The 18,119-nt window shown below is 46.8% G+C and overlaps 1 protein-coding gene across 4 annotated transcripts in view; it reads left to right on the top strand.

Moving 5' to 3' along the window:
* The first annotated feature begins 1,081 nt into the window (after positions 1–1,081).
* C7H2orf76 (chromosome 7 C2orf76 homolog) overlaps positions 1,082–18,119 on the top strand; it is a 60,455-nt gene continuing 43,417 nt past the window's right edge. The window contains exons 1-2 of one of the 4 annotated variants that reach the window (XM_063932833.1): positions 1,082–1,179; positions 4,661–4,802. In XM_063932833.1, the coding sequence (XP_063788903.1) occupies positions 4,673–4,802 (130 nt within the window). In that variant the 5' untranslated portion in view covers positions 1,082–1,179; positions 4,661–4,672. Of the gene's footprint in view, positions 1,588–1,607; positions 1,674–4,660; positions 4,803–18,119 lie in introns of those variants that run through there. The other 3 variants (XM_063932832.1, XM_063932831.1, XM_063932830.1) reach the window with 3 other exon arrangements.

The raw sequence follows: 18,119 nt of genomic DNA on the forward strand, positions 1-18,119 counted from the left end.
AGGCAAATATGGACGAGACCGTCCATACTGGCCTGCATGCACAGCCAACGGGGCACCAGCGATGAACGAGCGCGGGGCCACACTCAAAGATATGAACGGTATCTTGTTCATTAATGAACGAGATCGTTCATATCTTTGAGAATTATTGCCGTGTGTAGGGCCTATTAGTAGTGTCTGCTGCTTACTTCCAACAGAACTATTAAGAGTCTCACAAACAAAACATCTATCTATCTATCTATCTATCTATCTACCTATCTACACACAAGTACTGTATATAATATATATATATAATATATATATATATGAGAATTTTTTTGTATGTATATATTATAAATCTCAAGCAAACAACATATAGAAAATATTAGTACATTTTTAGACTAGTTCAATATGTATAAATATAATTGAGATAAAGGTAGATATTTTTAGCATATTCTTTTTGTAAAAACTACAAGAACAATCATGGCCTATTGCTAAACTCGCTAGTAAAAGCTGCCAAAAAAAAGATATGAAAAGTTTCAGACAATTTTCCCGGTAATACAATGATACATAAGGTTCCCATTCATTTTCAATAGAGGTTGGAAAGTTCGAAAAAAAAAGAGAAAATTAGATTTTACGAAAAAACCCGATAACTAAAATAAAAAAACTTAAATACGTACAGACGATACTTAAAAAATGCGAAAAGTATCTAAATCAAAATGCATATAATTTTGTGATACATAAAACTGTTGATACATAGGCCCCATAGTATGGTAAGCCTAGGTATTGTGCAAAATGCAACTTTTATAAACAAGGACATTTCACAATGAATTTGTGTTGTGTCTAAATGAAGGAAATCAGTCACTGGACTATAATTCTGTCTTGCATTGATGAGCTGGTATAGTATGGGGAAAGCGACTTATACACGGGTTACTAATAAAACTGTCACCGTTAACAGCGCCATTTTTCCTTATTCAATTAGTACACTACTCAAATAGCAACAGTCTTCGGGAAAATGGCGGCTCAATGAGCCTTCCCTCCGCACCTTGGAGACAATACAGAGCTCGTGCGGCAGACTGTGTGTGTGACGTAATGACGTTGTTCTAAGCCTCGATTCCATAGCACGTGCTGCTTTACTCCCGCCCCGTCCGTACTTCTGTCACCATAGCGACACACGCTGCCGGACTGAGAGTATCAAGTGAGGTCTGTCGCCCGGGCCGTGCGTGTGCACGTGCTTGCCTATATGTGCTCGGTTGGTTATATATCGGAGTGGGAGAAGGGACCTTGTGACGTACCTAGGGGAGGAGACACGTCACCAGGGGGAGGAGTTACGGCCGAACAGGGTACCCGAAAAGTACGCTCGCCACGCTTCGGGCTCGGTGGCTCGCTCCGCTTCGCTCGCCACCTAACTACTAAAGGTAATAGTTGGTGGCGGGGATAGTAGAGCAACTGTCCCGCTGGCCTAGCTCCTCCCCCTTGTGTCGTGGCCCCTCCCCCTGACGGAAAAGGTTCCTTAGGCCACTTGGATCTAGCCTCAACCATATGTGCTCCTATTATATCAACAGCAGTAACTGATGTCATTACGGCAGAGCTGTTTTATACATACCCCAGGTATTCCTCACGCTTATTCAATGAAGAGTGTACGCTGTGTGACGTTCCCTGTGTGGAGTGATGTGTCCAGTGGGTGGTGCGACATGGTTGGTTCTATATCGGAGGCCCTGTGGTGTAGTGAGGGATACACTGTGCGGTGTGATGTGCCCTGTGGGGCAGAGGTGTGTGACATGCCCTCTAGGGGCTACATGGTTCGCTGTGTGGAGTGATGTGTCTGTCCAGTGGGTGGTGTGATATGCCCTGTGGTGTTACACTGTGTGGTGTAGTGGGGGATACACTGTGCGGTGTGATGTGCCCTGTGGGGCAGAGGTGTGTGACATGCCCTGTGGGGGCTACATGGTTCCCTGTGTGGAGTGATGTGTCCAGTGGGTGGTGTGATATGCCCTGTGGTGCTACACTGTGTGGTGTAGTGGGGGATACACTGTGCGGTGTAATATGCCCTGTGGTGTAGTGAGGGATACACTGTGCGGTGTGATGTGCCCTGTGGGGCAGAGGTGTGTGACATGCCCTGTGGGGGCTACATGGTTCCCTGTGTGGAGTGATGTGTCCAGTGGGTGGTGTGACATGCCCTGTGGTGCTACACTGTGTGGTGTAGTGGGGGATACACTGTGCGGTGTGATGTGCCCTGTGGGGCAGAGGTGTGTGACATGCCCTGTGGGGGCTACATGGTTCCCTGTGTGGAGTGATGTGTCCAGTGGGTGGTGTGATATGCCCTGTGGTGTTACACTGTGTGGTGTAGTGGGGGATACACTGTGCGGTGTGATGTGCCCTGTGGGGCAGAGGTGTGTGACATGCCCTGTGGGGGCTACATGGTTCCCTGTGTGGAGTGATGTGTCCAGTGGGTGGTGTGATATGCCCTGTGGTGCTACACTGTGTGGTGTAGTGGGGGATACACTGTGCGGTGTGATGTGCCCTGTGGGGCAGAGGTGTGTGACATGCCCTGTGGGGGCTACATGGTTCCCTGTGTGGAGTGATGTGTCCAGTGGGTGGTGTGATATGCCCTGTGGTGTAGTGAGGGATACACTGTGCGGTGTGATGTGCCCTGTGGGGCAGAGGTGTGTGACATGCCCTGTGGGGGCTACATGGTTCCCTGTGTGGAGTGATGTGTCCAGTGGGTGGTGTGACATGCCCTGTGGTGCTACACTGTGTGGTGTAGTGGGGGATACACTGTGCGGTGTGATGTGCCCTGTGGGGCAGAGGTGTGTGACATGCCCTGTGGGGCTACATGGTTCCCTGTGTGGAGTGATGTGTCCAGTGGGTGGTGTGATATGCCCTGTGGTGTTACACTGTGTGGTGTAGTGGGGGATACACTGTGCGGTGTGATGTGCCCTGTGGGGCAGAGGTGTGTGACATGCCCTGTGGGGGCTACATGGTTCCCTGTGTGGAGTGATGTGTCCAGTGGGTGGTGTGATATGCCCTGTGGTGCTACACTGTGTGGTGTAGTGGGGGATACACTGTGCGGTGTGATGTGCCCTGTGGGGCAGAGGTGTGTGACATGCCCTGTGGGGGCTACATGGTTCCCTGTGTGGAGTGATGTGTCCAGTGGGTGGTGTGATATGCCCTGTGGTGTAGTGAGGGATACACTGTGCGGTGTGATGTGCCCTGTGGGGCAGAGGTGTGTGACATGCCCTGTGGGGGCTACATGGTTCCCTGTGTGGAGTGATGTGTCCAGTGGGTGGTGTGATATGCCCTGTGGTGTTACACTGTGTGGTGTAGTGGGGGATACACTGTGCGGTGTGATGTGCCCTGTGGGGCAGAGGTGTGTGACATGCCCTGTGGGGGCTACATGGTTCCCTGTGTGGAGTGATGTGTCCAGTGGGTGGTGTGATATGCCCTGTGGTGCTACACTGTGTGGTGTAGTGGGGGATACACTGTGCGGTGTGGCATGCCCTGTGGGGCAGATGTGTGTGGCACACCCTGTGGGGTTGAAGTGTGTAGCGTGCTCTGTGAGATGTGCCATGTTGATATGAGGTGTGTGGCTACGCTGTATGGCGTGCCATGTGGGGGTACCTGACAATGTGGGCCTACATGAAGTTTAGTATGCGGATGCATAATGTATGATGTGCAGCAGGGCAGCCATTGGAGGGGGGGGGGGGGGGGGGGGGGGCTATGGGGTCCCGGGCCCTTATAGAGAGGGGGGCCCTCCCCAGGCTCCTACAGCCAATACTTGGAGGGCAGCTCTGTGAATCGTTCCTGCAGGTCCGCAGTGCTTCACCCATATGTAACTTCATGATGTGTGCCATCACATAGGTGTGGAGCGGTGTCCCGGACTCCACAATTTCTGTTGTCGTCCCTGATGTGCAGTATGGAGTCCCCTGACGTTTACACTGCCACGTATGGGGGACTAATGTTTAAGTCATGCGTTTGTTTTTGTATATAGCTTTTATATGTTACTGACTGAGCACCAGCTGTGCCTGCTTTACTAATACCCCATTGTGTTATCTTCTTCATTCATCACTATTATCTGCCACAGTGTTACACATCCAGCAGTACTCCCACACTCACCTCTGTGCTTTCACAGTCTTTCATATTGTTCATACAATTCTGTTCTTTCCTATACACCTACTGACCCCTTTGTGCTACAGAATATCTCTAGAATGCATAGCAAATGAATCCTGTAGGGAACTAGTTATATAAAACATTCCCGTCAGGAACCAGCTGTAGTTTTCTCTAAGTACAGTATTTAGGGCTCATTAATGATGGCCGTAAAGACCAGTTTGGGGCGTTGGCTCAGGTCACCCCTATTCCGCTGCATATCAGATGATTTGCTTCACATGGGGGCTGTTTTGCGTTTATTAGTATCCCTTTAGTTATAAAATACCAACATATAATGGGCTCTGTACGTTGATGGGGCCACAAGCCAGAAAAATGCTATACAGTGACCTGAAACAGAAGGTACAAGTATCCCTGGGTGAATGAGCTTACAATCTAGTAGGTGCGGGGAAACCGTTGTTATATTAGGGAGCGGAATAACCATTGCATGTTTGTAGGATACCAAGAATATTTTAGCCGCCAAGCCTACACTAATGTGCTCAGTACTTTATTTACAACACGTGTGTCCTATTTCCTTCAGTTCAGAGGTCAGATGTCCCAAAAAGTCACGGTCACTGTACGTCTGGTTCGATCTTTTCAGCATCGTAACTTCCGCCCGGTTGTTTATCATGACGTCATCCTGGATCAGACTGTGCAGGAATTTTTAGAACATATTAAGAACGGTAAGGTTACCTCTCCTAGCGCACAGGTGGCTCCCTAGTATGTTGTATGACCACTCACATAGGCAACTAGTGTCCATAGGATTCACTCCATGCGTGTCCTATTTCTCCTGTTACAGTAGTAATATAACCTACACAGTTGCGCTGGTGATGGGTGTACTGCTGTCCTTCTGCAGAGGCTTCCCTCTTCCCCTCTATTCGGCTGTCTCCCACCCCTCCACATATCGGCTCACCCCCCAACTTCCCCATAGTCAGGGATCCATAGTTACAATAGCGCTATTTACATTATTACAGATACTGTAGTGTTATACACAATATTTTTGTAGTGTTATATACATTAAGGGCGGGATTCAAATCTTTTATTGCCCCCGATCTCCCGTCTAAAGTGACGGGAGATCACGGGGCGATAATTTATGGTCCCCTGTTATCGCGCTGATCGCGCCTGTAAGAGACGGGTTTAGCCGCGTAAAGCAGCTAAACCCGACTAAAGTCATGGGCGTGATCGCGAAAAGTCCCGTTTGGGCGTCCAAATGGGTCACTTTTTGTTCATTTCAGCTCACCACCCCAGGGTGTAGCGAGCTGAAATGCTGATATCCCAGCCATCGGCAGTAACAGTTGAATACTGCCGGTGGGTGCGATGGGGGCGGGAGGGGGAGCTGCAAGATATGAATCCCGCCCTAAGTGTACAGTAGCAGTAAACACAATATGGGGACAGGTACTGTAGTACTATGCGCATTGTTAGGCGTATGGGTACTGCAGTACAATATATTTTTATATGGGTAGTATAGTACTACAGTATATACATGTTTATTCAGGTAGCGTCGTACTATACACAAATAGATAATAGAAATAATGTTCACATATTACATATAGTGTAGTACTATATACTTTATTATGGGCACAGGTACTGTAGTATTAAGTACATCATTATGGGTACATGCACAGGAGTACTATATACTGTACTGCAGCACACAGGGACAGTTACTGTAGCAGTATACACATCATTATGGGTACATGTACAGGAGTATTATATACTGTACTGCAGCACACAGGGACAGTTACTGTAGCACTATACACATCATTATGGGGACATGTACAGGAGTACTATATACTGTACTGCAGCACACGGGGACAGTTACTGTAGCACTATACACATCATTATGGGAACATGTACAGGAGTACTATATACTGTACTGCAGCACACGGGGACAGGTACTGTAGCACTATACACATCATTATGGGGACATGTACAGGAGTACTATATACTGTACTGCAGCACACGGGGACAGGTACTGTAGCACTATACACATCATTATGGGAACATGTACAGGAGTACTATATACTGTACTGCAGCACACGGGGACAGTTACTGTAGCACTATACACATCATTATGGGTACATGTACAGGAGTATTATATACTGTACTGCAGCACACGGGGACAGTTACTGTAGCACTATACACATCATTATGGGTACATGTACAGGAGTATTATATACTGTACTGCAGCACACGGGGACAGTTACTGTAGCACTATACACATCATTATGGGTACATGTACAGGAGTACTATATACTGTACTGCAGCACACGGGGACAGGTACTGTAGCACTATACACATCATTATGGGTACATGTACAGGAGTACTATATACTGTACTGCAGCACACGGGGACAGTTACTGTAGCACTATACACATCATTATGGGTACATGTACAGGAGTACTATATACTGTACTGCAGCACACGGGGACAGTTACTGTAGCACTATACACATCATTATGGGAACATGTACAGGAGTACTATATACTGTACTGCAGCACACGGGGACAGGTACTGTAGCACTATACACATCATTATGGGGACATGTACAGGAGTACTATATACTGTACTGCAGCACACGGGGACAGTTACTGTAGCACTGTACACATCATTATGGGAACATGCACAGGAGTACTATATACTGTACTGCAGCACACGGGGACAGGTACTGTAGCAGTATACACATCATTATGGGGACATGTACAGGAGTACTATATACTGTACTGCAGCACACAGGGACAGGTACTGTAGCACTATACACATCATTATGGGAACATGCACAGGAGTACTATATACTGTACTGCAGCACACGGGGACAGTTACTGTAGCACTATACACATCATTATGGGAACATGCACAGGAGTACTATATACTGTACTGCAGCACACGGGGACAGGTACTGTAGCGCTATACACATCATTATGGGAACATGTACAGGAGTATTATATACTGTACTGCAGCACACGGGGACAGTTACTGTAGCACTATACACATCATTATGGGGACATGTACAGGAGTACTATATACTGTACTGCAGCACACGGGGACAGTTACTGTAGCACTATACACATCATTATGGGGACATGTACAGGAGTACTATATACTGTACTGCAGCACACAGGGACAGGTACTGTAGCACTATACACATCATTATGGGAACATGTACAGGAGTACTATATACTGTACTGCAGCACACAGGGACAGTTACTGTAGCACTATACACCTCATTATGGGGACATGTACAGGAGTACTATATACTGTACTGCAGCACACGGGGACAGGTACTGTAGCAGTATACACATCATTATGGGGACATGTACAGGAGTACTATATACTGTTCTGCAGCACACGGGGACAGTTACTGTAGCACTGTACACATCATTATGGGAACATGCACAGGAGTACTATATACTGTACTGCAGCACACGGGGACAGGTACTGTAGCAGTATACACATCATTATGGGGACATGTACAGGAGTACTATATACTGTACTGCAGCACACGGGGACAGGTACTGTAGCGCTATACACATCATTATGGGAACATGCACAGGAGTACTATATACTGTACTGCAGCACACGGGGACAGGTACTGTAGCGCTATACACATCATTATGGGAACATGTACAGGAGTACTATATACTGTACTGCAGCACACGGGGACAGTTACTGTAGCACTATACACATCATTATGGGGACATGTACAGGAGTACTATATACTGTACTGCAGCACACGGGGACAGGTACTGTAGCACTATACACATCATTATGGGAACATGCACAGGAGTACTATATACTGTACTGCAGCACACGGGGACAGGTACTGTAGCACTATACACATCATTATGGGTACATGTACAGGAGTACTATATACTGTACTGCAGCACACGGGGACAGGTACTGTAGCACTATACACATCATTATGGGGACATGTACAGGAGTACTATATACTGTACTGCAGCACACGGGGACAGGTACTGTAGCACTATACACATCATTATGGGAACATGTACAGGAGTACTATATACTGTACTGCAGCACACGAGGACAGTTACTGTAGCACTATACACATCATTATGGGCACATGTACAGGAGTACTATATACTGTACTGCAGCACACGGGGACAGTTACTGTAGCACTATACACATCATTATGGGCACATGTACAGGAGTACTATATACTGTACTGCAGCACACGGGGACAGGTACTGTAGCACTATACACATCATTATGGGGACATGTACAGGAGTTCTATATACTGTACTGCAGCACACGGGGACAGTTACTGTAGCACTATACACATCATTATGGGGACATGTACAGGAGTACTATATACTGTACTGCAGCACACGGGGACAGTTACTGTAGCACTATACACATCATTATGGGAACATGTACAGGAGTACTATATACTGTAGCACACGGGGACAGTTACTGTAGCACTATACACATCATTATGGGGACATGTACAGGAGTACTATATACTGTACTGCAGCACACGGGAACAGGTACTGTAGCACTATACACATCATTATGGGGACATGTACAGGAGTACTATATACTGTACTGCAGCACACGGGGACAGTTACTGTAGCACTATACACATCATTATGGGGACATGTACAGGAGTACTATATACTGTACTGCAGCACACGGGAACAGTTACTGTAGCAGTATACATATCATTATGGGGACATGTACAGGAGTACTATATACTGTACTGCAGCACACGGGGACAGTTACTGTAGCACTATACACATCATTATGGGGACATGTACAGGAGTACTATATACTGTACTGCAGCACACGGGGACAGTTACTGTAGCACTATACACATCATTATGGGGACATGTACAGGAGTACTATATACTGTACTGCAGCACACGGGGACAGTTACTGTAGCACTATACACATCATTATGGGAACATGTACAGGAGTACTATATACTGTACTGCAGCACACGGGAACAGTTACTGTAGCAGTATACATATCATTATGGGGACATGTACAGGAGTACTATATACTGTACTGCAGCACAGGGGGACAGGTACTGTAGCACTATACACATCATTATGGGGACATGTACAGGAGTACTATATACTGTACTGCAGCACACGGGGACAGTTACTGTAGCACTATACACATCATTATGGGGACATGTACAGGAGTACTATATACTGTACTGCAGCACACGGGGACAGGTACTGTAGCACTATACACATCATTATGGGAACATGCACAGGAGTACTATATACTGTACTGCAGCACACGGGGACAGGTACTGTAGCACTATACACATCATTATGGGGACATGTACAGGAGTACTATATACTGTACTGCAGCACACGAGGACAGTTACTGTAGCACTATACACATCATTATGGGGACATGTACAGGAGTACTATATACTGTACTGCAGCACACGGGGACAGGTACTGTAGCACTATACACATCATTATGGGAACATGCACAGGAGTACTATATACTGTACTGCAGCACACGGGGACAGTTACTGTAGCACTATACACATCATTATGGGGACATGTACAGGAGTACTATATACTGTACTGCAGCACACGGGAACAGTTACTGTAGCAGTATACATATCATTATGGGTACATGTACAGGAGTATTATATACTGTACTGCAGCACACGGGAACAGGTACTGTAGCACTATACACATCATTATGGGGACATGTACAGGAGTACTATATACTGTACTGCAGCACACGGGGACAGTTACTGTAGCACTATACACATCATTATGGGGACATGTACAGGAGTACTATATACTGTACTGCAGCACACGGGGACAGTTACTGTAGCACTATACACATCATTATGGGGACATGTACAGGAGTACTATATACTGTACTGCAGCACACGGGGACAGGTACTGTAGCACTATACACATCATTATGGGTACATGTACAGGAGTACTATATACTGTACTGCAGCACACAGGGACAGGTACTGTAGCACTATACACATCATTATGGGGACATGTACAGGAGTACTATATACTGTACTGCAGCACACAGGGACAGTTACTGTAGCACTATACACATCATTATGGGAACATGTACAGGAGTACTATATACTGTACTGCAGCACACGGGGACAGTTACTGTAGCGCTATACACATCATTATGGGAACATGTACAGGAGTACTATATACTGTACTGCAGCACACAGGGACAGGTACTGTAGCGCTATACACATCATTATGGGGACATGTACAGGAGTACTATATACTGTACTGCAGCACACGGGGACAGTTACTGTAGCACTATACACATCATTATGGGAACATGTACAGGAGTACTATATACTGTACTGCAGCACACGGGGACAGTTACTGTAGCACTATACACATCATTATGGGGACATGTACAGGAGTACTATATACTGTACTGCAGCACACGGGGACAGGTACTGTAGCACTATACACATCATTATGGGCACATGTACAGGATGACTATATACTGTACTGCAGCACACAGGGACAGTTACTGTAGCACTATACACATCATTATGGGTACATGTACAGGAGTACTATATACTGTACTGCAGCACACGGGGACAGGTACTGTAGCACTATACACATCATTATGGGCACATGTACAGGAGTACTATATACTGTACTGCAGCACACGGGGACAGTTACTGTAGCACTATACACATCATTATGGGTACATGTACAGGAGTACTATATACTGTACTGCAGCACACGGGGACAGGTACTGTAGCACTATACACATCATTATGGGGACATGTACAGGAGTTCTATATACTGTACTGCAGCACACGGGGACAGTTACTGTAGCACTATACACATCATTATGGGGACATGTACAGGAGTACTATATACTGTACTGCAGCACACGGGGACAGGTACTGTAGCACTATACACATCATTATGGGGACATGTACAGGAGTATTATATACTGTACTGCAGCACACAGGGACAGTTACTGTAGCACTATACACATCATTATGGGCACATGTACAGGAGTACTATATACTGTAATGCAGCACACGGGGACAGGTACTGTAGCACTATACACATCATTATGGGGACATGTACAGGAGTATTATATACTGTACTGCAGCACACGGGGACAGTTACTGTAGCACTATACACATCATTATGGGGACATGTACAGGAGTACTATATACTGTACTGCAGCACACGGGGACAGGTACTGTAGCACTATACACATCATTATGGGGACATGTACAGGAGTATTATATACTGTACTGCAGCACACAGGGACAGTTACTGTAGCACTATACACATCATTATGGGCACATGTACAGGAGTACTATATACTGTACTGCAGCACATGGGGACAGGTACTGTAGCGCTATACACATCATTATGGGGACATGTACAGGAGTATTATATACTGTACTGCAGCACACGAGGACAGGTACTGTAGCACTATACACATCATTATGGGGACATGTACAGGAGTACTATATACTGTACTGCAGCACACGGGGACAGTTACTGTAGCACTATACACATCATTATGGGGACATGTACAGGAGTACTATATACTGTACTGCAGCACACGGGGACAGTTACTGTAGCGCTATACACATCATTATGGGGACATGTACAGGAGTATTATATACTGTACTGCAGCACACGGGGACAGTTACTGTAGCGCTATACACATCATTATGGGGACATGTACAGGAGTACTATATACTGTACTGCAGCACACGGGGACAGTTACTGTAGCGCTATACACATCATTATGGGCACATGTACAGGAGTACTATATACTGTACTGCAGCACACGGGGACAGGTACTGTAGCACTATACACATCATTATGGGTACATGTACAGGAGTACTATATACTGTACTGCAGCACACGGGGACAGGTACTGTAGCACTATACACATCATTATGGGCACATGTACAGGAGTACTATATACTGTACTGCAGCACACGGGGACAGTTACTGTAGCACTATACACATCATTATGGGTACATGTACAGGAGTACTATATACTGTACTGCAGCACACGGGGACAGGTACTGTAGCACTATACACATCATTATGGGGACATGTACAGGAGTACTATATACTGTACTGCAGCACACGGGGACAGGTACTGTAGCACTATACACATCATTATGGGGACATGTACAGGAGTACTATATACTGTACTGCAGCACACGGGGACAGGTACTGTAGCACTATACACATCATTATGGGCACATGTACAGGAGTACTATATACTGTACTGCAGCACACGGGGACAGGTACTGTAGCACTATACACATCATTATGGGTACATGTACAGGAGTACTATATACTGTACTGCAGCACACGGGGACAGGCACTGTAGCACTATACACATTATGGGCACATGTACAGGAGTACTATATACTGTACTGCAGCACACGGGGACAGGCACTGTAGCACTATACACATCATTATGGGGACATGTACAGGAGTACTATATACTGTACTGCAGCACACGGGGACAGTTACTGTAGCACTATACACATCATTATGGGTACATGTACAGGAGTACTATATACTGTACTGCAGCACACGGGGACAGTTACTGTAGCGCTATACACATCATTATGGGCACATGTACAGGAGTACTATATACTGTACTGCAGCACACGGGGACAGTTACTGTAGCGCTATACACATCATTATGGGCACATGTACAGGAGTACTATATACTGTACTGCAGCACACGGGGACAGTTACTGTAGCACTATACACATCATTATGGGCACATGTACAGGAGTACTATATACTGTACTGCAGCACACGGGGACAGGCACTGTAGCGCTATACACATCATTATGGGCACATGTACAGGAGTACTATATACTGTACTGCAGCACACGGGGACAGTTACTGTAGCACTATACACATCATTATGGGGACATGTACAGGAGTACTATATACTGTACTGCAGCACACGGGGACAGGTACTGTAGCACTATACACATCATTATGGGTACATGTACAGGAGTATTATATACTGTACTGCAGCACACGGGGACAGTTACTGTAGCACTAGACACATTATGGGTACATGTACAGGAGTACTATATACTGTACTGCAGCACACGGGGACAGGTACTGTAGCAGTATACATATCATTATGGGGACATGTACAGGAGTACTATATACTGTACTGCAGCACACGGGGACAGGTACTGTAGCACTATACACATCATTATGGGGACATGTACAGGAGTACTATATACTGTACTGCAGCACACAGGGACAGGTACTGTAGCACTATACACATCATTATGGGGACATGTACAGGAGTACTATATACTGTACTGCAGCACACAGGGACAGGTACTGTAGCACTATACACATCATTATGGGGACATGTACAGGAGTACTATATACTGTACTGCAGCACACAGGGACAGGTACTGTAGCACTATACACATCATTATGGGGACATGTACAGGAGTACTATATACTGTACTGCAGCACACGGGGACAGTTACTGTAGCACTATACACATCATTATGGGTACATGTACAGGAGTACTATATACTGTACTGCAGCACACGGGGACAGGTACTGTAGCACTATACACATCATTATGGGGACATGTACAGGAGTACTATATACTGTACTGCAGCACACGGGGACAGGTACTGTAGCACTATACACATCATTATGGGGACATGTACAGGAGTACTATATACTGTACTGCAGCACACAGGGACAGTTACTGTAGCACTATACACATCATTATGGGGACATGTACAGGAGTACTATATACTGTACTGCAGCACACGGGGACAGTTACTGTAGCACTATACACATCATTATGGGGACATGTACAGGAGTACTATATACTGTACTGCAGCACACGGGGACAGTTACTGTAGCACTATACACATCATTATGGGGACATGTACAGGAGTACTATATACTGTACTGCAGCACACAGGGACAGTTACTGTAGCACTATACACATCATTATGGGGACATGTACAGGAGTACTATATACTGTACTGCAGCACACGGGGACAGGTACTGTAGCACTATACACATCATTATGGGGACATGTACAGGAGTATTATATACTGTACTGCAGCACACGGGGACAGTTACTGTAGCACTGTACACATCATTATGGGCACATGTACAGGGGTACTATATACTGTACTGCAGCACACGAGGACAGTTACTGTAGCACTATGCACATCATTATGGGGACATGTACAGGAGTATTATATACTGTACTGCAGCACACGGGGACAGTTACTGTAGCACTATGCACATCATTATGGGTACATGTACAGGAGTATTATATACTGTACTGCAGCACACGGGGACAGTTACTGTAGCACTATACACATCATTATGGGGACATGTACAGGAGTACTATATACTGTACTGCAGCACACGGGGACAGGTACTGTAGCACTATACACATCATTATGGGAACATGTACAGGAGTACTATATACTGTACTGCAGCACACGGGGACAGGTACTGTAGCACTATACACATCATTATGGGGACATGTACAGGAGTATTATATACTGTACTGCAGCACACGGGGACAGTTACTGTAGCACTATACACATCATTATGGGAGTACTTACTGTAGTACTGTGGGCCTCATTCATCTTTGTACGCAATGCTGATGTTGACGCCACTGAGCGATTTTCGGTAGACTGCGCACATGCTGCAATTGCACTGCCCACGCACCAAGGTACTTCTGCGATGGCGCCCACAGTGAGAATCTGAACACAGACAGTTTGACAGGAAGGGACAATTTGGGGGAGATAATCGGGAGTGGTCGCAACAAAAACGCAGGCGTCACTGAGGGGTGTATCTGCCTTCAGCTGCGATTATGTACATAGAGAAACATGGCGCCGGCGTGACTACTGCCGCAGCTGGACTGCGTGACCATGGACTCGCCTTGTTTGTTTGTGTGTGTGTGCGCAGTTGCTGAGGACTGTGCGATGGCTCCGGTGGGCGTCTGTATTCTTTTCTGGGCACCAGCGTCACTGGTCCACAGCCAGATTGTGTAGACTCTCTCATACACACATGAATTACAGGTATTGTGCTGCTATATATGTTATTACAAGTACTGCAGTACTATATACATTATTCAGAATACTATATACAATATTACAGGGCAGGTACTATATACATTATTCAGAATACTATATACAATTTCTCTGACGTCCTAGTGGATGCTGGGAACTCCGTAAGGACCATGGGAATAGACGGGCTCCGCAGGAGACTGGGCACTCTAAAGAAAAGATTAGGTACTATCTGGTGTGCACTGGCTCCTCCCTCTATGCCCCTCCTCCAGACCTCAGTTAGAATCTGTGCCCGGCCAGAGCTGGGTGCTCCTAGTGGGCTCTCCTGAGCTTACTAGTAAAGAAAGTATTTATTAGGTTTTTTATTTTCAGTGAGCTTCTGCTGGCAACAGACTCACTGCTACGTGGGACTAAGGGGAGAGCAGCAAACCTACCTGCTTGCAGCTAGCTTGTGCTTCTTAGGCTACTGGACACCATTAGCTCCAGAGGGTTCGAACACAGGCACCTGTCCTCGATCGTCCGTTCCCGGAGCCGCGCCGCCGTCCCCCTCGCAGAGCCAGAAGAACAGAAGCTTAAAGACGACGAAATCGGCAGCTGAAGACTCCTGTCTTCATTAAGGTAGCGCACAGCACCGCAGCTGTTCGCCATTGCTCCCAGCACACTTACACACTCCGGTCACTGCAGGGTGCAGGGCGCTGGGGGGGGGGGGGGGCGGGCGCCCTGGGCTGCAATTGAAGTACCTTTTGGCATAAAAATACATATATACAGTCTGGCACTGTATATATGTAAAACCCCCCGCCATTTTTTCACACAGAAAGCGGGACAGAAGCCCACCACTGAGGGGGCGGGGCCTTCTTCCTCAGCACACCAGCGCCATTTTCTCTTCACAGCTCCGCTGGAAGCAGCTCCCCAGGCTCTACCCTGCAGTATCCAGGTACAAGACGAGTTAAAAAGAGAGGGGGGGGGGGGGACGGGACATAAATTTAGGCGCAAATAAGACATATAAAGCAGCTATTGGGTAAATCACTTAATATCAGTGAGAATCCCTGTGTTATATAGCGCTGTGGTGTGTGCTGACATACTCTCTCTCTGTCTCCCCAAAGGACTTTGTGGGGTCCTGTCCTCAGTCTGAGCATTCCCTGTGTGTGTGCGGTGTGTCGGTACGGCTGTGTCGACATGTTTGATGAGGAAGGCTACGTGGAGGCGGAGCAAGGGCAGATAAGTGGTGTCGCCCCCGTCGGGGCCGACACCTGATTGGATGGATATGTGGAAGGTCTTAAATGACAATGTAAACTCCTTACATAAAAGGTTTGATGACGCTGCAGCCTTGGGACAGCTGGGGTCTCAGGCCGCGCCTGCCCAGGCGACTCAGAAACCGTCAGGGGCTCATAAACGCCCTCTATCTCAGATGGTTGACACAGATGTCGACACGGAGTCCGACTCCAGTGTCGACGATGGTGAGGCACATTTACAGTCTAAAATGACCAAGGCCATCCGATACATGATTATTGCAATGAAAGATGTTTTACACATTTCTGAGATTAACCCTGTTAATACCAAGAGGGTTTATATGTTTGGGGAGAAAAAGCAGCCAGTGACTTTTCCCCCATCTGATGAATTAAATGAATTGTGTGAAGAAGCGTGGAGTTCCCCTGATAAGAAATTAGTGATTTCTAAGAGGTTACTGATGGCGTACCCTTTCCCGCCAACGGACAGGTTACGTTGGGAAACATCCCCTAGGGTGGACAAGGCACTGACACGCTCATCTAAAAAGGTGGCCCTGCCGTCTCAGGATACGGCCGCCCTAAAGGAGCCTGCGGATAGAAAGCAGGAAGCTATCCTGAAGTCAGTGTATACACACTCTGGTACTCTACTGAGACCTGCTATTGCTTCAGCCTGGATGTGTAGTGCTATAGCAGCATGGACAGATACTCTGTCAGACGACATAGATTCCCTCGACAGGGATACTGTTTTGCTAACCCTGGGCCATATAAAAGACGTCGTCTTATATATGCGGGATGCTCAGAGGGACATTTGCCTGCTGGCCTCTAGAATTAAGGCTATGTCCATTTCTGCCAGGAGGGTCTTATGGACTCGGCAGTGGACAGGAGATGCTGATTCTAAAAAACACATGGAGGTTTTGCCTTATAAGGGTGAGGAATTGTTTGGGGACGGTCTGTCGGGCCTCGTGTCTACAGCGACAGCTGGAAAGTCGACTTTCTTGCCTCAGGTTTCCTCACAGCCTAAAAAAGCACCGTATTATCAAATGCAGTCCTTTCGTTCCCAAAAAGGCAAGAGGGTCAGGGGCGCATCCTTTCTTGCCAGAGGCAGGGGTAGAGGTAAGAAGCTGCACCATTCAGCCAGTTCCCAGGAACAAAAATCCTCCCCTGCTTCCACTAAGTCCACCGCATGACGTTGGGGCTCCACAGGCGGAGCCAGGTGCGGTGGGGGCGCGGCTCCGAAACTTCAGCAACCAGTGGGTTCGCTCACAGGTGGATCTCTGGGCTATACAAATTGTATCTCAGGGATACAAGCTGGAATTCGAAGCGACTCCCCCCCGCCGTTACCTCAAATCAGCCTTGCCAGCTTCCCCCATGGAAAGGGAGGTAGTACTGGCGGCAATTCACAAGCTGTACCTCCAGCAAGTGATTGTCAGGGTCCCCCTCCTTCAACAGGGAAGGGGTTACTATTCCACAATGTTTGTGGTACCGAAACCGGACGGTTCGGTGAGACCCATTCTGAATTTAATATCCTTGAACACTTGTATAAAGAAATTCAAGTTCAAAATGGAATCGCTCAGAGCGGTTATTGCAAGCCTGGAAGAGGGGAATTTTATGGTGTCGCTGGACATCAAAGATGCTTACTTGCATGTCCCCATTTACCCACCTCACCAGGAGTACCTCAGGTTTGTGGTACAGGACTGTCATTACCA

Source organism: Pseudophryne corroboree, chromosome 7 (genome assembly GCF_028390025.1).
Source record: "Pseudophryne corroboree isolate aPseCor3 chromosome 7, aPseCor3.hap2, whole genome shotgun sequence".
NCBI classification, from domain to species: Eukaryota; Metazoa; Chordata; class Amphibia; order Anura; family Myobatrachidae; genus Pseudophryne; species Pseudophryne corroboree.